The sequence below is a fragment of the Conger conger genome, chromosome 3 (genome assembly GCF_963514075.1).
Source record: "Conger conger chromosome 3, fConCon1.1, whole genome shotgun sequence".
In the NCBI taxonomy this organism is placed as follows: Eukaryota; Metazoa; Chordata; class Actinopteri; order Anguilliformes; family Congridae; genus Conger; species Conger conger.
The window spans coordinates 27,195,519-27,217,786 of record NC_083762.1 but is presented as its reverse complement, the minus strand read 5'-3'; the positions used below and the strand labels follow the sequence as shown (position 1 = coordinate 27,217,786).

At 37.2% G+C, this 22,268-nt stretch overlaps 1 protein-coding gene across 2 annotated transcripts in view; it reads right to left on the bottom strand.

Annotated features, from left to right (window-relative positions):
• glra1 (glycine receptor, alpha 1) overlaps positions 1-22,268 on the bottom strand; it is a 60,843-nt gene that overhangs the window by 25,667 nt on the left and 12,908 nt on the right. The window contains exons 3-4 of one of the 2 annotated variants that reach the window (XM_061235425.1): positions 18,772-18,810; positions 4,049-4,116 (exon numbers count right to left, since the gene is read on the bottom strand). In XM_061235425.1, coding sequence (XP_061091409.1) covers positions 4,049-4,116; positions 18,772-18,810 — 107 coding nt within the window. The remainder of the gene's footprint in view (positions 1-4,048; positions 4,117-18,771; positions 18,811-22,268) is intronic. The other variant, XM_061235426.1, reaches the window with a different exon arrangement.

Here is a 22,268-nt window from a genome sequence, read left to right as displayed (position 1 = left end):
CATTTGTTGGCTAAATGGCATTAAGTCATCAAGGTATCAGGCCCAAGGTATCAGATGAGTCTCAAACCACCATGCTACTGCCATAAATGCTGTAGATATGACAAGGGACATTTCTCCTGACTAAGTATCCTGTTGAACTCAATGGAAGAAGTATTCAGCAGAAACAAACCTTGAAGTATTTACTGTATAGCTGGGAGAGCATGGTTGTTTGAGGCTGGTTTGATGCCGAGGACCCTTGATGACTTAAAGCCATTTAGCCAACAGATGTGTTCCATACTGAATCAGCATAATTTACAGCTGAATTTAGTCCCATCCCCAATTCCTATAGAGATCAATTCAAATGCAGAGAGCTATAGTATCACTTGTAAGACAACCTGAAAATAAGATATCCAGTCACTGACGATGTTGATAGGTCACAGACATTAGGTATGCAATGCATATTCAACCAAGTACAAAACATGGCTATTTTATTTGGCATTATGTTAATTTGTCTCAAACATTGAAATGGAGGGGCTACGTATTAAAATTGTTATAATTACTACATGATGAAACCAAAATATAAAATGTGGTTTAATAAAAGCTCAACCACATAGGAATTGTTTGATTACAAACAGTAGAAATAAAACATTAATCAAAAAATCCAGAAAAAGGCAAGGTGTGTCCAAACTTTTGACTGGTACTGTACACAGTATATTTACAGAATGTACTGTATATACTGGTGAGACAAAACATTATGACAACTCACAGATGAAGCAAATAACAGTGATCTTGTAACAATGGAGCATGTCAAGGTCTGGTATATATTAAATGGTGAACCAACAGTTGGTTCTCAACATTTTGGATGCAAGAGAAATGACTGAGACGACTGAGCTGTTTTCTCTTCTGCATATGAAACACATGCTCTGTTGGAGATCAGGTGAATAACTTGGCTAGTAAAGAATTGTCCAGGTTTTAGCTTTAAAAAACTCCTTTGTTGCCTTAACAGTATGTTTGGGATCATCGTCTTGCTGTATGATGAAGCACCATCCAATGAGTTTGGAGACATCTCCGAAACAGGAAGCTTGTGGGGTGCTCCTGGTCAGCAATGGTGACTAATCCTGTGTCGCCACAATAAGAGCCGCACAGCCATTGGGCCCTTGAGCAAGGCCCTTAACCCTGCATTGCTCCAGGGGAGGATTAACTCCTGCTTAGTCTAATCTGTCCACTGTTGAACGCGCCTACAATGGGCACACGAGCATTGGAACTGGACCTTGGAACAATGGAAGAAGGTTGCCTGGTCCAATGAGGCAGGCAATGTCCTGCTGGAAAACCCTGGGTCTGGGCGTTCATGTGGAAGACAATTTGACAAGTGCCACCTTAAACATTAGTGCAGACCAGGTACACCCCTTCATGGCAACATTATACCCCGATTTGAGTGGCCACTTTCAGTAGGATAATGTGCCCTGCCACACTGCTGAAAATAGTTTGGGAATGTTTTGAGGAACATGATGATGAGTACAAGTTGTTGCCCTGGCCTCTAAATTCCCCAGATCTCAATCCCATGGAGCATCTGCGGGATGTGCTGGAGCAAATCTGATCTACAGTGACTCCACCTCACAAATTGCAAGTCTTGGTGCCAGATACCACAAGGCACCTTCAGAGGTCTTGTAGAGTCCATGCCTCAGTGGGTCAGAGCTGTTTTGGCGGCATGCCTAGGACCAGCAGTATGTTTAGCAGGTGGTCCAACAGTGTGTATATACAGTCCCCACCATCACGTCTAGGACAAAGACCCATCATTTGTTTATTTGATTCTGTACTCCACAGTTTGAGATTTGTAGTAAAAATAATCACATGTGGTTAAAGTGCGCGTCAGATTTTGCGGTCTTCCTTAGCCTATCAGGCCCTGCAATTACAGAGCTGACGAGACCTCTCTTTCTTCATATCTCTTAGATGCATAGGCTCCTCAGTTCCATTTAATGCATAGGTGGTTCAAAAATTAAAATTATATTTCTTAATAGGATGTTTTTCCAATCTTGCCAGATTCTGTCCAGTTTTGAAGCCGACAGGAGTGCAACTCAGTGTGGTATTCTGCTGCCATCCATCCACCACACGTTCAATGTGTTGTGTGTTCAGAGATGCTCTTCTGTAGACAACCTCTTGACCATGTCTGCATGCTTTTATGCATTGGTTTGCTGCCACATGATTGGCCGATTAAATATTTGTGTTAACAAATATACAGTCTCTACAGTGCCCTCCGTAATGTTTGTAACAAAGACCCATTATGTCGTCACTCGCTTCTGATTTGCCACAATTTTAGATTTGGAATCACACAATTAACATGTGGTTAAAGTGCACACTGAGGTTTTATTAAATGGTTTTGGCTTCACCATGTAGAAATTACAGCTGTTTATACACAGTCCCCAGTTTTCAGATCACCATAATGTTTGGGAAATGAACAATTACACAGATGTTTGTAATTGCTCAGGTGTGTTTAATTGCCTCCTTAATGCAGGTATGAGAAAGCTCTGAGCACCTAGTCTTTCTTCAAGTCCTTCAATCACTATTATTGCTGTTTAACAACACAAGGGCCAAAGTTGTGCCAATGAAAGTCAAAGAAGCCATTATGAGACTGAGAAGCAATAATACAACAGTTAGAGACATCAGGCTTACCAAAATAATCTGTTTGGAACATAATTAAGAAGAACAAGAGCACTGGTGAACCTACTAATCGCAAAGGGACTGGCAGGCCAAGGAAGACCTCCACAGCCGATGACAGAAGAATATGCTCCATAATACAGAAAAAACCCAAACACCTGTCTGACAGATCAGGAACACTCTTCAGGAGTCAGGTGTGGATTTGTCAATGACCACTGTCTGCAGAAGACTTCATGGACAGAAATACAGAGGCTGCACTGCAAGATGTAAACCACTGGCTAGCCACAAAAACAGGATGGCTTACAGTTTGGCAATAAGTACTTAAAAGAGCAATCACAGTTCTAGAAAAAGGTCTTGTGGACAGATGAGACAAAGATCAACGTATATCAGAGTGATGGAAAGAGCAAAGTATGGAGAGAAGAAACTGCCCAAGATCCAAAGCATATCACCTCAACACATTGTTATTGGCTCACATATCTTCATTGATGATAACTGCTGAGGTTAGTAGCAAAATTAATTCTGAAGTGTATAGACACATCCTATCTGTTCAAGTTCAAGGAAGTCTCCCATGGATCCTTGCATCCCTTGCATTGTGACCATATCTGTGACAATAGCATGTTACAGTAATTGATTGGACTCTCTCAATTCAGGTGCAGGCAAATTCAGATATTGGGCACTGCTACAACAAAACCCAGTCACTAAGACGAAAGCAAAAATAGACAGTTATGTTGACGGTTCTTTTACTGAGTTGCACCACTGACTAGGTTGGGTTGAGCTAGTATTCATCACATTCCAGCAATAAAGCACATTTGTTCAATGTGCAATTTGGAGCTGAAACATATTTAAATGGACTCAGTGGAAATAGTTTGATGGTAGTCTCTGTTTAGAGGAACACTGGATTTATTTATTTTCTGAAATACTGCCTACACTCTAATTCAGGCAACCCTGTGATTTGTCAATCCAGCTATTAGCTATTTCTTGGTTCAGCAATTTCCCATATTGAATATGAGCATTTCTATCCAGTTGAGGGGATATTTCTCTGGCAGGCTGAAATTGAAGAGCTATCAGCCTGCCAGGTGAGGTTAAGAGGACTCAGCGACCTGAAAGCTTGGGGGGAAATGCCAAGTCCTTGCATGACCAATACAGGTACACTACAATAACAGTGCAAATGGACTACAATGGAATATTTGTGACAACATTTGTGTCTCAAAAACTGTGTATGCAGTTTCACTGCCAGATATAAAGAATCAGCAATTTGTATCAAAATGAATGTATTCGTATAACAATTAATGATTACAACATACTTGTTTTAGCAGCAGGATGGATGTTTCACATAAAAATATGAACCGTAGTTGTCAGGAGAGAATTTCATGAGACTGCATTGTTGATAGGTTTGAAATGTAGTTTCACTCACCATTGTTGTTTCAGCAATGGACCCAAAACTGTTAATAAATATGTTGCAGGTTACATTTACAGGGGGACCTGTAAAAAGACAAAAAAATGAAAAATCCTAAGATTATAAAAACAGGGCCATTATTTAATCTAACAGAAATACACTGTCAAACTCGGTCCCGGGAACCCACTATATTTGCAGTTTTTTCAAACCATAATTGCAATTTCTCATTGTTCCTAAAAAGACACTTTATTGTCTATTGTGTGGTGATTCACCCTTTTCAGTGCAACATTCAATCAGAAATTACTGCATACCATCAAAGATAAATCTCCATTATGCACGTCAAACAACTTTTAATGAGTTAGATCAAGGAATGATTTAATTTTCTTTATACCACAGCTTTGCTGGATACTCCATTTTGATTGATCAATGAGCCGTCATTGTGCCTTGTATAATGACTGTTTTATTATGACTGCTGTTTCATATCAGATAATATCCATCTGCATTTAAAGCATTCAAGTATCCTAGTCAAGTATTACAGTTAACTAGGTGACATAGGAAAAAACCTGGAAAGAAGGAAAGGAAAATATTAAACGCAAATCTAAGAACAGCTATCACTCCAAACCTGGCCAACTACATCCAAAAATAACTCCTTTATCATGACAACATAACACTTCACAATACTGTAAATCGAAATGCTTAATAACATTTTTGTAAATAGTGTGAACTACAGAAAGTAAAAACATTGAGCAAGGTTGTTTATGACAGCTAGAAGCCATTGCATTTTTTGTGGTGGAAGCTACACATGTTAAAATATGTATAATGCAATCAATTTAAACATTTATTTTGCCAAGTACCCTCGTTCAAAACAGGACAGTTTATAGCAAGCTTGTCATTTGTTTCAACATTACCCATCATTGATTAAATCATCTTTGCTTTTCATCAGGCCTGCATCATTCTGTCACTCACTTTACATGATCCCTTACTTAATGATCCATAAGGCACATGATCCCTTTATAATGTACATTTTTAATTGATTCAATTATGTATCGACAGGTGAAATCAGTGGTGCCGTAACTACTGAAACAGTACACATGCACAGTACAATGCCCAGGGTTAACTCAACTTCAAAAGAGGGCATACTGTATGTGTCTAATAGGGACCATTTGTAAGAGTTGATATAACACTGAACATTTTACAGTGTGATCACAGAAACAAAACCATTCCTGGGAAATTAGTTCAATGGCTAAGAAAATAACAACATCTGTAGTGTGTTATACAAAGTTTAAAAGATATACCGTATTTTGAAGAACGTAAATATTTAAATATGATATTTTCATATAACATAAATAAATGTATCTTTGCATAACATGTGCTATGTTCTCCCGTGCTGCACTTGACACACCATGGTATTTTTCAGATGAATGTCTCAAGGATGGATTAAACATTTATGCAGCTGGATGACTCTACAGTTGTGGATCTTAAATTAGTTTGTAATAAGAAGGAAAATGTGATTACTTTGAGACCAACACTCATTTTGAATTAAGTCAGAAAAGTCAGCCATTTGGAAAATTCATCATGGTGAAGGCAAAACTGACACAAGAAAGTTCCAATTGTTGTGTGCTTTTTGTTTAAAAATGGGCAAATGTATTTGACTGTGTCAAAGTACAATATTTACAATATTACAGAGGAAGACATGCGTCATTCAAAATTCACGTTCATACACATACATCAGACCAAAAACCAAGTTTAACCTCTGAAATGGACAAATGAGGGAAATAATGACATATTTTGGCATAGCTTCATCATTAGTGATATCCCAAAGCCTGTGGAATAGCTTTATTGAACACCTGAAATGTCTGAGCAGATTCCCAATCCTTATGGGAGCTCCAGATCAGTGTTTGTTCCTAGGGAACCCCTTTGTATGCTGGCTCTCCTTCCTCCTCTTGCTCAATTAAGGTTGAACATTTGTAAGTCCTTTCAAACATCTTTTCCATAAACGTGTTAACATGAAGCAGGTTTGGTCCATTATCATTTGCTTTGTCGATGAATTATTCATCTACTAAATGATGCATTTTAGTGGCCATGTGTCTACACTTTCACCAATTAAGAGCCTGCTGATTCACATTAGCCTTTAATTTGATCAGTTAAAATAATAATAATAATAATAATAATAATAATAATTAGGATTATTATTATTATTACATAATTTTTTGCTTCACTTTCGGCAATCATTTGCAATATAGCACAATTTGAATATAGGAATTTCATTTCTTGTATAAATGCCAGCTTTTTCTGACATAATGTGGCTTAAGAGGGTACATAATCTCTTCAAACATGAAAAGACGAATAATAAAAAACAAAACAAAGCTTGTTCAAATTCTGGGAGCGTGGTTGGAATGAAAACCCACATACACAGGGGTCCCCCAAGATTGAACTTGAGAACCACGGCCAGATTGTGTATACCATATTTTTCAGCACTAAGGCTAATAAGGACAACCAATATGTTAATCATGACAGGCTGAAGCAGAGATCACAGCTGACCTTTTAAAGAGATCCATGGGAATCAACATAATAGCGTTGAATCCTCTTTCTCAGGCCTAAGAACAGGTTTTGGTGGCAACATGAAAACTGTAGGTATAAAATCCAAAACCGGATAATTCTAACCAGCTAATTATGTTAGGTTTCCAGTGTAATTCTTTTAAAATTAGTAGATCCAAATAATCCCAAACAAAATATGAATTTTAATCTCACCAAACATATTTCCATTTGAATTATATGTGTACGTACTCATGTAGTTCAAATAATGATTACAGAGGGATTCGTAAAAAAGAAAAAAAAAGATCAAAAAACATTTTATAGATATCTCCCCTGAACAAATGGGATTTTGTGCATTGCTATTCTGGACAGCGACGTTAACATCGCTCCCTTCGGAGGATGACGGGTAAGCGAATGCAATCATTTCTCCTTTTTCCCTGGCTTCCCATGCAGAGTCTGACGCACGGGCCGAGAAATCAAATGTCCTCCCAGCCACTGCCTTTCTCTTCACGTTCCTCGCAGAGAGGAACAGAGCGTAAGAAGAACAGAAAGGAGTAAAACTAAGATGCTGTGCTCATTAGCTATCATAGCAGGGTGACTCATCACACGGACTGTATATGTTTATGCAACGCAATCCATGTCCCTCGCAAACAAAGCCAGGAAAATAGGGCTGTTTGCACAGTCCGCTCCTCTTCCCCTTGCAAATGAAAACTTAATGTCTCTGCTCTACCACTGCTCAGATAACACAGGACTAATAGATGTTGGTCATGATTTATTATCGCTGATAATGCAGTTTCATCCATCTGGCACTTCAGGAGTTGAGTGGGAGCGACTTTCTATGTTAAAAAAAGATCATAATCAAGTAAAATTATGCACCACCCATCCCCAGTGAAAATATAAAATCAGGAAGCACAAGGGACTATTTCTATGACACCGCTGTCACACATTTCAGAAGGAACAAAATATTCATTATGTTATAAATTTATTTTAGAACACTTATTTGTCCCCAAGTAGCTTCTCTGTGGCCTTTATGTCCTTTTAATTTGCTTGAGTCAAAGCCCTGATGCAGTCAATATCAATTTAGAACAAATTCTTTAGTACACTGTCCTCAAACACTGATGCATCAGTGCAGAGATGAACATTGCCGTGCTGCAACATTGAGAATTTATTTTATTTATTGAATCATTAGGACAGCTTTGTTATCTACTGAACTTGTTGTGTGAAACTATGTTTAATATGTTTTAATGATGCACAGTTTCGCAATGTAGTATTTTCATAGCACAGAAGAATGCTAGGCATGCCCTGAAAATAGATCATTTGGAATTCCGAGTGTATATTTGTCTTTACCTAAAGCCATGCTAAAGAATCCATATTGCTGAAGTCGGTTCAATATTTCATAGTAGCCTCATCTTTATTGTTTTGATTCTGTTTGAGTTTACAATTCGATATACAGCATCTCAGTGTGTTGCATCTTAATGCTTTCATCCAATGCGATGCAGAAACTGATTTATCACTAAACAAAGCTCAATGTACCTTGAGGGAGGTGAGGGGGAAGTAAGGGAATTCTGTTAAATAAATCAGAAATTACATTATATTGAATGGATTCACAATACAGCTGCCTTCAGCACAACTACAATGACTCCAAAACATTAAATATTTATAATTCTCAGCCTATACCTATAAGTCGAAGTTACCACCATAACTCCTTTTTATTGTGCTGATATATATTCCGCAAATTCTTAGAGAGGTAGGGTTAGATTAATTTTATACCTGCAAGCTGGATAGAAAAGTGAGCCAAAGCTTACTCTGCCACCACTGACGATACAAATGCAGCAATAGCCTGGCCATGCATCAGGCCCAGTGGTAAACAAGTGTGAGACAGATTTCCTTCCAATGCTAAACAACTGAGCTTGTGTACATTTACCTGCATAAACAACAGTTAGCATTAATGCTATTTTGATTTTGCTTAAATCAAAGAATTATTTTCTCTTCTGTGTGGTTACGCATTCTATAAATAATTTGTCAGTTATGCTAATACATTGTCTTCGACATAAACTTTGTTTTAATTTGGCTCTGCTGATCAATACAAACTCAAATTAGTGTAATGTCAGGTTCTGTATAAATTCTTTGACATATAATAAAGCATATGAATGCCCTTGCAAGATGCTTATGAAACCATTTTAGTAGGTGTAGGACTGTTGAAACTAGTTCACTAGGACACTTAACATGAAAAGAAGCAATGTATGCAATTCCTAATACATTTTTATGTAGTATTCAAATTATTATGAAACAACCTACACATTTGATGTTTCGGCATTGGAATTCTTGAATGAGTAATTTTGGAGCATAGCCCAGTGAATATGTTGTTACATTTATATATATTAATCATATACAAATATACACGTATACAAATTAATTACTAGTGTTCCTTATTATCCATGAGCCTGATGTTCCCTTTCACCCAATCTGTCCTCCTGGCTAAAACTGGGGCTATAAGCAAAAGTGATTGCCAAGAGAAGCTTCTGACATATTTCTTTCCTTTTTTCCAATTTTCTGTAGCTTTCTGAAGCAATTTAATCACAGTTTGGCTCAGGAGGGTACAAGAGAATGGGTGAGATGAATCGGTGCAATGTATTCACGGTAACCTTCAAAAGACAGACACAATGCTATTCTTCTTTATTTCTCACGCTTTTTAAACAATTATATTCTAAATTATGAAACATAATGTTTATAGCCAAATGCAAACTTGTTTAATTGGATTGTTATTTCTATGACATAAGAATATTTTTCCCCAATGAAATTAGCATATTCAATTGTATACATTAATTGTGCACTTCCCTATCCAGTATAATTGGCTAAATTGAGTTTCATTTTCTTTAAAATGAAATATCTATATTTCTCAGCAAAGTGACGTATAGTAAAAGATTTGCAAAAGTACATATTTATTAATGGATTTAATGAGATAAAGCCGGCAAATTATACCATGTCTAAAAATTGCATCCGAACAAACGGAGAAAACAGACCGGATAGACAGCTTTGATCTCCAAAGGTCAACAGAACTGTTTGCTTTCTTAGGGATTAGTGAAGCTGAAAAAAGAGCAGCAGTGTAAGCTTCTACAACGTCGCCGTGCGCTAGTGTAATTCTCTTGTCGTGTTGAGCACTCGAGTACATCAAAGTCCACTGTAGGCGCGCAATCTCCATACACTCAATAGCAAATACAACGTTACGCTTCATTACCGCGAAAGCCTCGCTCTCGGGCAGTTGTGTCATTGCTCCGCGCTCTCCGATTTCAGCCATGAATGCACAGGGTCACTAATTACGCGCAGGCTTGAGGAAAGCGTTTATAGCAACGGTGTTCAAAGAGTCCTGACCACGTGACCACCTCACAGCAAGTGAAGGAAACCGTAGTGCAAACAAACACAAACAAAAGCAACCGATTCTTTACATGTGGCTGCCCAATTAGAGAAGTACTATGTAACAGCTATATAGCCTACCTGCATGCAATGGGGACGCCTCAAGGGAGAAGAATGTGGCAGCATAGTTTTAGTTATATGCAGAAGTAATGTGGTGATGCCCACTGTGCCTCTATTTTTATTTTAAGAAGTGTTATATATTCTAATTAAAATTAAAGTACACTTCTGTCTAGTATCATATATTCTTGACAGATCTGCATTATAATTGAATTTGCTCTATATAAGGTAATCTGGCAAAAAAAAGTTACTAAATAAATAGCCTCTGTTATCCTCATATCTGAAACGATCTGACAAGACATTCAAAAAAGATACCTTATGAAAATGAACATCTTTGCTAGCAGTCCCCAGTATAAGTGGAAAAAACAAAAATAAAACCATCAAATGATCAAGCTGTTAAAAAGCACCATTATCTCGATAGCCTCAGGTTCTACACACATAACTATAGCTCTCACATTTTTCACAGACCTCAGACAGAGGGAATCGCTAAACGGCTTTTTCTTGGCATTCGGAGGCTGACTCAAAGCTAATACAGCATCTGCATGGTAAGAATGCACCTCGCTGTGTGGTGAAAGGGCGGTAAAGTACAGCGGCGGTATGGGAGTGAAGGCACCCGAATGTGCTGTCAGACAGCCGCAGCAAGAGACAGCGAGCCGGCTGTTCCGTGCGCCCATAAGTAATGGCAGACTGCTAAATTACCAGGCTCCTTTCCCTCCCCTCGGGCGGCCGGTGACTGATAGGGTGACATGACAGCCTTGGAGGAGTGTGACTGGAGAAAGACGTAAATCGATACCAGGGCCATGGCATGGAATAAGGAATTGAGAAGAGGTGACCGGGGCTTGATTACACTGGATTAGCTATAGAGGTGCATTTTGCAAAAGAAAATGAAAAAAATAAAAAGAATGTGGCACTAAGCATGACATAAATTAGTCGAAGATATGAACCAACAACATCAGTTCTAACATATCGAGACAATGGGAATATGTGGTACTTTACTACTGCTATGTGGTACAATCGATACAGCTTAGAAAATAATAATCATCTGTGCACATAAGTGCTCAGTCCTGAAGTGACTTATATCAGCTCTCCAGTGACCTGAGCTCAAAGACAAAGGTCTCTCCGCTCCTATAAAAAGGGGAAGAAATCTAATGAATGTTTCCTTAAAATATTATTCCATGCGGATAAAGGATAAAGTGCATTGTAGCTATAGTAAAGGAGTCTACATCTCTCCAAATAAACATTAGTTTCCATCACCTTTAATCTAAAATAAATGTGCAAACTGTGTCTTTTTTCATTTGCTAAATTCAGCAACTATAAACTTTATGGTGTGTTGGACAGTAAGGATGTGTAAAATACCATTTTCAATTTAAAACTGAATACAAAATATAGGTTAGAACATGAAGTGATTTACTTTTCTAACAACTGCAAAAAAGTTTTATTTTGTCCACATTGTAGTTTGAATTTGTATGCATGTCCTAAAACCATTTGTTAATCTGGCCTGTGATGCATCAAGCTTGAGCAAACTGTTTGGCTAATTGTACCTTTCCCTGCTGCCAAGACAAAGGGATGGACAAGGCCTACAGCAGTAAAACAACAAAGTGGATTAGCCAATGGAGAAACAAGCATAACAAAAACCACAGTCATAATTGGTTCTATTGTGCCGCATACTGAAGCAAGTCATCCTATGCATTGTATATACTGGATATTTTCACACATCCGTCCATTGCTTTACATTTGCCTAAACAACCTATAATATCAAGCTTTTACAAATTACAAAAGCTCAAGACATAGCTTGCTCTCCAGGTTATGCACTCCATGCCCATAAATGCTTTAATTACATGTCGGCATTCATACTTATATAAATAATGAATTAGCAAAATTCTAAAGTTTTCACTTTGTAAATCTATATACAACACTATAAAGTCTGCAAAAAGTGAAGGGGTCTGAATTCTTTCTGAAGTCACTGTATAATCCTTTTATGTTGGATAATCAGCAAATCAGGGGTACAAGTTTGCTTACAGTCCCTAAGCCTGTAAGCAAATATACAACCTTTGAGTTCCAAACTGAGTTCCCTAACCATTATACTGTACTTAGACAAGGCAAATATTAGACTGCAGCCCCCACAGTGACTTCTCAACTGCTAAGACCTCAAACGCTGACTGACAGGTAGGTACAATAAACTGTACATGGAATATTTACTGGTAACAGTGCAAAAATGCTGTGTGTGCATTCTCTTACAAAATAGTTATTTTAATGAACCCTTGTGTTGTCTAAAGGGTAAAAAATTACCCGCTACTATGTTTAACAGCATAGAAACCCCCTAAATTATCGTTTTTCAACTTGAATTTTGATCCGAAAAAGTGAAACATCAGAAAAAGTGAAATTTCGCCTTTGTTCATATTTCTATGAAAGCTGTACACCACCAGGGCACAAAGATTGTCTGCGGGTCATTTTTGATGCTTAGGACAAGGGGAGTAAACAGAATGTTAAGACTACACAAGGGTTAAGTCAATACATTTTGAGACATCTGAGACATACAAAGGATATGTTATATTAGATAGTTATAGCATCTCGAAAAGTTTACAATTTGAATTGAAAAAGATACGCAGTTTATAGGCATATATCAATGTCAATAAAATACGTTGCCGAACAATACCCTTCATCAGATAGTATACAGTATAGCTTCTAAACGAACTAGCTGTCTGTTTGATGCCAAGCTCATTAGGTACCCATGCACAATCAATTTATCTAACATTTGTTTACCAGCCAGTGTTCCAATTAGCTAGCATGCAAGATCTAGTGGCTATCTAATGAATATGGGTATCATTAAGTGCCATTAGCTATAAGAATGCCTTGTAGCTAATGGAACATAATACTACTTGTGTACACATTGTACACTAACATGTTGTAACAGAATATGATGAATATTTGCAATAGGGTAAAGTTGCAGCTGTCTGTTTTCCAGTGAACACCTTTAAGTTTGACATCTGGTCAATCATCTAGAGTTATTTTACAAAGGACAGAAACTGACTCAACATTGTTCTCATCTAACATTAAGGGTGCATATACACCATGTGAACTTCAAGCTCCAATAAAACAGCCATGTATATTTTAAACCTCAGCAGTTATTCCCATTAAAGAATGAACTGATTGATTATACATTTTAAACAGTTTTTAAGATTCAAAAACCCTCAAGACTGTTGCTCTGCAGAGCTAGGAATTGACAACATGGGGATTAAATAGCTTGCCTCTAATTTGCTAGCACAGAGAGTTATTCAGCCATGTTTTAACAATGCTGTTTTGATTTTCAAACCTTACTGATTTTATGGACTGCATTACTGTATGCCACAATTTCAAAGATGTAACAAGGCGGGCTGAAGAGGTCAATCAAGGCCAGTATTGTCTGTTACCAACTTGCTCTGTGAGACAGTCACAACACTTTGATACTGAATTCACGTCTTGCACTCTAAAAAAAATGTTTTGTGTCGGGTTGAGTAGGTTGACGTAGGGTTGCTTCAATTTAGACAAGTAAAATGAACCTTGAATTAATGTGTAACAGTATTCTGGTTTATTTGCTTAGTTTATTTGCCGCTGCTATACATGCCAGCCAAATTCTATTGGGTTCATATTGCTTTTTTTTAAACACAGATTTTTGCATTTTATATGCTCTCAAATTTCTCTTTAGAACATGCTCAGGCTGACAGGCAGCCTATGCATTGTGTTCTCACCTATTTAATACATGCAGTTTCACTCTTTACAGTGGGTATAAATCATGTAGACAAGAAAACTGCTGTTGGTGTCAAATGGAGGAAAAAGTCGGTGTGAACTTGTGAAACATTTCAGTGACCTGACTCTGGCTTGAAAAGAACACCCAGGGTTATGATAAAATTGTTTATAATGAGCTAAAGTTTTCCAGACAACTAAAAGACAAATAAAGTATTGCCAGAGGAATTTGGGGGGAGGGCAATTTGCATTCAATAGTGCTAGAGTAGCACATACAGTAGTATTCAGGTGCAAAGTTGGATTCTAGCTTACAGTAACATCATTTTCTGAAAAGCATTTGACTACTGTGCTATAGTAATGCAAACATAACATAGCAAGCATTTTACCCAAGGTTTATTTCTGCCCAGAAAGATCTAGAATGAGGCAATGAAATAAGCAGTGTTTATTTTTCTCCATTTCAATTTTATGGAGCCTGAAAAGAAGAATGCACTATTGAATGAAATTCCTCCTTCTAAGTCATCTCCCCCATGTAAATTTGGTAATTAATATCCACAGATTCATTTTAAACATGTATGTTATACCTTCAAGTATAAATGTGAGGATAAAGACTTGTTAAATGAAGGATTTCTTCAAAGAGTTAAAATGAATGAATAGTGGGTTACAATGAGTTATTTGAGGATACAAATGAAGTACTTACACGTTTGAATATGCAAATTGAGGGTCCACAATGAAAAAGTAAATAAATGTATCATTCAGAAAGGAAAGTTTTGGGTGCACATTCAAGGGAGATACTTCTTAAAGGCTTAGCAAAGCCTTTGAATTGGTCATTGTACTGAATGACACCAGCCTGAAAGAAAGGCCAGTTTTTTATGAACTTTACGATGTGGTCTACTTTTTCACCTTTCTAGCATTGGTTGGACTAAATAGATTTTTTTGCAAAATTTTCTACAGGTAGACAATATAGACACAGGTCTAGTAGTGACTATAATGTTGTCATATCTTTGTTTTTAAAATGTGTATTTGTAGTGAAATATCATTATTCAAACATTCATTCAAATTCGAATTTAAAATACATTAAATGGTGTATAAAATATGAAACACAAGTTGACAGTTGCTAAACACAGTAGGCTAGTTAAATGTCATAGCTTTATGTCAGTTTGACATGAAAACAGTCTAATAAAGGTTTAAAATGCATAATCCGTAAAGTATACCATTGTGCTGTATCTGAGAATTGAGGAAGCAGTACGAGACATGTGCAATTTATAGTTAATGGCTGCATCCAGTCATTTGCTGTAGTATATAATTTTATACAGTATACATTTTTCTTTCTTTGACACGTTCTGTAAATCTGGATTACAGCAAATGTATTGTAAAAGCAGTAATTTACAAGGCACTGTGCTGCCAGTAATTTAGTGTAATTTTACAGGAATTATTTTTACAGTCTATAGCTGCTAACCTACAGGATACAGTAAGTAACATGAATAATGGTAGCTAACAGTATGAGCTGTCTCTTCACAGTTTTAATATTACATACTGTATATTACATATAAATCACTAAATTATATCACATAGATAAAGATTACTAATGTGAGCACTGAGCAATTCATTTACACTTGTAGAGAACATGCTGATAAACAGCCCCTCCAACAACAAGACGTGGAGAGAGGGCACGTGCACCACTGAACTGAATTTAATTTCTATGGCAGGCACATATGTTATTTGGCTTGCTCTGAATCACAAACCATAAAGTGAACGCACTGGACATTTTCCGCTTTCTACTTTGATTTATTTTGTTACTGCAAGTATTTTACAAAGGCTCCCCTTTAAGTAAATACACACGCCTTATCCACAACATACTGTAGCTACATCACTTGCATCTATCAGGGTGGCTTCATTAAAAAGTAGTTTTTTGTCACTTGACAGCAGTAATTATTTGGCACAGGATGATCCCTTGCCACATCAATGGACTAGCAATGAAGATATGCTGTGCTGTATGTAGGTCTCACAGGGATTCCATTAAATGACATTGTTTTGGGTTGAGAGAATAACTTGATTGCAGTGTGAAGCCCTCCTCTGTAATAACTGTACAGGATAGCTCAAGGACTGCAGCTAATGGGCTGGTTGAACGGGCAGGTTCTATATTTTGAAGGACGTGTGTGCTAGTGAGTGCCATCCTGAATTGACCAAGGACATCATAGAATTGGGACAGGAGCTGCGGTTATGATTGGGAATACCAGTCTAATGAACAAATAGAAAACAACAAATAGAAAAAAAATAATAAAACATAAGAATTACCATTACTGTTCCTTTGTAAGGACTGCAATGGGCCATGGACAGTAAATATTTAGGAAGCCTTTCTAATACAGATCCTGATGCATGTTTGAATCAATGCAAGCTTAATGTGCTTCAAACATGCATCTGTATTAGATCAAATTACAATATATTTACTTCTGATATTGATATTTGTTTAGTATATTAAATACTGGTAAGCAGTGTACATAAAGAATGGCATTCTTTATAGCTGCTGTGCAAATTCTTTTAGCATCGCAAGAATATTAATGATATCAGCTTGAATAAAATTATACTTTTCTTATCTGAATAGTTAGAACACACCTGTTTAAAAAAATCTTTATCAATAATAATTTGAAAATGCTAGAGGCAGTAAGACTTGGATGTCACAAAATGTGCTCTCAAATTAAAAAAATATGTACGTATTTATAATATATTATTTATTTTTATACATATAAAAAATGACGCATAGTTTAATGAAGCTCAGAGTCTACATCTGGCTTTGGTCCTATACGACTGATCACATTGCGTCATGTGTCATGAGTATCTTACTTTATCTCTCTGGCGAGCACTTCCAAGCAGAGCGTATTAGTGAAAAACAGTGATTTAGCCTGACTCTGCTGTCTGTGTGCTATAAGTGTATGCCAGTGTGATGTGTATCTGTCTCAGTCACTACATCTGTGTCATACCCAAGACAGTAAGGATACTTAGCTTTGGACGCAGCTTTGGCCAAGCATCACAAAGTGTCTTTGGGTTTTTTGCTCTAAATTGTATGTCTTATTTTAAGATCATGACTACCTATGTATGTTTAATCATTTCCATGCTATTTAATTAAAATTTGTATCATGATGCAATTTAAAATTAAGACATCCTTTTCCCCCAATTCAGTAAACAGTGAGTTTTGCTCCTGAGTGCTTCAGCACTCCTTATTTTGAGCTAGTCCCTGTGAAGTTGTAAGGTAAGGAGTACGGTAAGCTGGATAAGAAACCCTTATGAATTCAAATCGTCTGGGATATACACTGTATAATATTGGTGCAGAATTATATCCTATGTATTATGGAGAATACAGATACCAAGGACACTGTTTGTTTTGTTTGTCAGATAAGTGTATTTTCTTTCAGCAATACCAAATGATCAGGGTCATACCCCAGCGGAGGGCTTGGTTTGCTTTAGCATGCTGATACAATGGGATTGCTGTTCGAGCTTTCACCTACTGCTTCAAACAAATCAAACCAGACTTTAATTCAAATCAGTCAAACAAACTAGGTGTGAACACATCCTTCGGAGAAAGAGGGTGGAGAATGAGAAATATATTATTTGAGAACTACAGCAAGAAAAAAATAATTTCTTGCCATCTTGAATTCAGGAGTTAATGTAAAAAAAACAAACAAACAAAGAAAATTTGTCCCAGAAGAAGAAGAAGAAAAGAAATACACAGGGCTAAAAGCACAGTACAGCGACTGCTGTAGCACAAAAATGATTCCCCAACACTGCATCAGCTTCTCAAATTACTCATATGTATCAGACCAAACAAATTAAATATTATTTAGCATCTTGTAAATTATTCACTGTTTTCACATTTCATTTCCTCCACTGCATGCAGCTGAAATGAACATTTCTCTGTATTTGACTGAAGGGTAAACAATATCCAACTGTTACATGATGCCTCTTCCTATTCTTACTCCACAACTTTGGAATATTGGATCGAGGACACATAAGCTTCATTAACAGTGGTGGCATTTATATGGCTCACTTTTACAGGGTTACAGTTTTTAATAAGATTCTGGGGATGAAGTGCAAAGCTAGAGAAAGTTCAACATTTTCACCTTAAATATTACATTATATTTGAAGGCTTGAAGGGCCTGCCGCACTTTATTTTTGGTTCTGGACCTTATGGTGAGCGATCAGCAGTACATGACATCACCTGCAAGGCTGTCGAGCTGGAATTAATCATCGCTCTGCCTGGCAAACTCTTGCACAGAATAAATGCCAAGTTCACCCTCTGTAGGATGTCCAAGCTGCTAACTTATAGAAATCCATCCGTTTCTGGCACAAAAAAATGTTGAAATAATAACTTCGCTTTGAGTGAACAGCCCTGTTTCTTTCACAGGGGAACTCACATGTTCATGGAATCATATCAATATGCATCGACATCTTCCAGTCAAATTCTCCAGTGTTTTCTTCATCTTTACTGTTTACTCAATTGATTTTTGTAATGAGATTGCTTGCTCAGTGAACCTCTCTGTCTCACCACGCAAATGTCAGTCTGGGAGCAGATGCCAGGATTTTCATTACTAAATTAAATTTCAGCAAAATTTATGAACAGGGTAAAAAGTTATGCTCAAAGTGCACTTTTTCGACACATCAGAGAGAGATACACTTCCACTGTTTCCTCTATGGTTGAAAGAAGGCTTAGCAGCACAAAATTACGTCTATGACTTATGACTAGGATAATGAGCAGTATTCCAAAATTTCTTTCCACATTCACGTCTCAGTAAAACTTAAAGTGCTGACGCTGGACATATTGCTGCTCTCCCCTACATTGCAGTTCTTTTCAGGCACCCGACATTGTTTCTGTTTCACACACACATTGGCTTCATTCGAGCACAGTTCCTCTCAGTCTAAACACTTCATATACATTATATGCACATTTGCTAAAAAGGGCTTGAGTGCAGATTGCCTCCTGCTGCAGCCTCACACGCCAGGATGAATGAAAAAAGTACCTTTCTTGTGTGAAGCTTCCGATTTGGAGCCTTGTGGGTCTAATAAAAAGAAGATCATTATTAAACACATCATATTCTAACAGCAAGTACTCATGTGCTGCTTCGCATTGCGAAAAAAAAAAATGGGGGAAAAAAACAAAGAAGCACAGCTAGGTTATTGAATACACCTGCCAACACTTTGGCATGTCTAAGTGTGTGGCAGGGAAGATCAGGGCCAACATACGAGAGGCAGGAGCGGCGGGAGAAGGGATGCACTTTGTCTTTTTTTGTCAAAAACGCCAGAGCGGGCAGGAGAGGAGGCAATGCACAGAAAAGAAAAAAAGGAGAGGGATGGGGTTGCAATGCATACTCCGTCACGGGAGGCAAAGGTGGGTTAGCAGAATGCACTCAGAAATGCAGTATATCAGAGAAAGGGGGGAATGCACAGACTACATGTCAAACTGGCTTCACTTAAATCTGCCGGCCATTGTTTGCCAGCGCTTTCTCCCCGCTGTGTTTGTGCTCGAGACCGTGTCCAATGGCGATGGACAGGGAGAATTTCCATACGCCACGTAATTCGGATAACGCACGTTCCAATTCCAAAAATATTTCGTTTAGTCACTGTGCATACAAAGGGAATGGTAAACGGTTCCCACAATCACCATGCGTGAGGTCATATAATCAGAAATAAAATAGGGCTGATTTACTAAAGACCCTCAAGTGAAATCTTGATTTCTAATCAAGTATGTTCATTTTAGCGCTTATTTGCCTTTAATTAATTTACTTTCAAATGCATATGTAACTGTATATGTAGCTACCTATGTTGGTTGCTACCTGGTTGCACAAACATATAGTAATAAAATAACTTTTGCGAGATGAATCAGTAAAATTAGCTATCAGCAATTGAGCATGTGATTGACCTGGAAGAATTTGGATAAAACACAATCAAGAAATCATATATGCAGGTATAGGTCTTGGATTGTTCTAAATCTTTCACATGGATTCAGTGGGGTCCATGTGGTCACAGTGTTATAGTACAGAAATGAAATCCCATCAAACAATGTTGTACTTACATTTTCTCCTTCAATCAGATAAGGGCTCTCTAAATTACTAAACGTTTAATTTATAAATAATAATTGCATAGTGCTTAATTTATTGTGTTTATACGCAGTTTTTGTTTATAATTTATCACCATTAGCAAATCCTTCAAGTTCAGTTCAATGTTTATAATTTTTCATTCCATACAATGACCAAAACTATTCTTTGAAAATGTGAATTTCCAAAGGGCATATCAATAAACTGCACAAAGGGATGATCAATGGTGCTCGGTTTATTTTTTGTTATACTTTTCCAACATGATTTCCAAATGAATAACAACGGGTGGTTTATGTTCCCAGCTAATTCCTGGTGCACACTAAAGCCTGGCTGATTTTGGCCTGGTTCGTCCCTCTTGACAATTAAGGGAGATTCCGTAGTTGAGGTTGACCTGGGGTGGGTTTCCCGAAACCCACTTCATGCTAAGAACATCTTTAAATCCCTTGTAAAATATATATTCATAATGTAAGTGTCTTTAGTTCACTCTTAAGTTACGACCGATCTAGACCACTCTTTTCCAGCAGAACCGCTTCAAGATACCGCTAGCATCCACAGTATGCATTCGCTTTCTATTCATGCTTATAATAAAACATGGAGCGGCCTCATAGTCTACTCATTTTTGTATAGTCTATATTGAGATTAAATAATGCTAAAATACAATATATCTACTCATAAAAAACTTTATTTGAATATGATTTGGAATGACAGTGTATTAAATTAAATTGAACATGATGAAGTCTCATTGATTAAGTCCAATTAAATGTCATTAATAAGGAAATGATCATCTAATTACATTTCATTAATTAAACATATTGCTGCACCTGCATACTTGCATAAATAAGGCCTAAACATTTATGCCCCTGCATCATGGAAAATCATGCGCTTGAACCGAAAGTGCTTAAGAAGGTTGTGAGATTAAATATTTGTATTTTGTATTAAAGTTTACATCTTATATTTAGTCCAAAATGATGTTCAAAATCTAAATGGTTATAGTTTCATGACATGTTCCCATATTTTGAGCATGTCATTCTTCAGAGTTGATTGGCTAAAAACCTAGTAATGAGCTCATTTCGACATGGATTTGTCAAGTACTCATGGTTTGGCAGGAACGTGCTTGGCAAAATAGCTCTTAAGAGTCCGGTAGAGTGCACCAGGCATTACAAGAACATCCACTCGATCACTGAAAGTGGCAACCACAATAAACAAGCTTTCACCCATTGATGCAGTCAATTCAATAAAAAATGAGCAATTTAGCATGTATATATAAATAATATAATATTTCATTTTATTTCCTGTATTGGCATTGAGCCTGGACATACACTCAGTGAGCACTTTATTAGTTATTTATTAGACTTATTTTTTTGACTTATTAAGTCTTCTGCTGCTGTCGCCTATCCACTTTGAGGTTTGACTAGTTGTGTGTTCAAAGATGCTTTTCTGCATACCACTATGGTAATGTGTGCTTATTTGCATTACTGTCACCTTCAGCTTCGACCAGTCTAGCCCTTCTCCTCTGATCTCATTAACAACGTGATTCTGCCTGCAGAACTGCTGCTCCCTGGATGTTTTTGGTTTTTCGCACCATTCTCTTTGCACCATTTTTGCAGTTTCTCAGATACTCAAACCACCCTGTCTGGCACCAACAATCATTCCATGGTCAAAATAACTGAGATCACATTTCTTCCTCATTCTGATATTTGGTCTGAAAAACATCTGAACCTCTTGACCACAGCTGCATGCTATTATGCATTTAGTTGCTGCCACATGACTGGCTGATCAAATATTGACATTAACTAGCTGGTGTTCAGGTCTACCTAATAAAGTGATCACTGAATGTATGCTTATCTAATGCTAGAAATGTTTGACAGATTGACAAATGTTATGATTGAGTACATGGTGGCTAGAATGAACAGATGTATACTGTATATAGTATATAGTACATCAACTGTGTGTGTCTGTGCATGTGCAGGCGCATGTGTGTGTGCAGAGGAAAATAATTGTATTATTCCCAGGCCCGGGGCAATGATAGTTCATGGTCTATTGCCCTCCACCCCCCCTCCAGGGCTTGAAACCTCTTGACAGCGGCTCTGTGTGTGTTTGTGTGTGCGTGTGTGTCTGTGTGTGTCTGTTTGTGTGTGTGCCTGTGTCTCCGTGTGTATAGATGTATATATATTTATATTTATTAAAAATATAAAAATTCACAGTTCCAATCTTCATATTTAAAGATTCATATTTACATAAAAAATATTATCTGCATTTATATTATACATGTCATTGAACTGCACTGAAGAGGTGATTCAGAGCAGTTCCACCTACAGAATGTTATCTCTGTATCTTATTTTCCATATGTTTTATATAAATACTCAATACTTCTCTCAGTGTATGAATCTATGTACGAGGCAATAGTCTTTATTTACCATTGA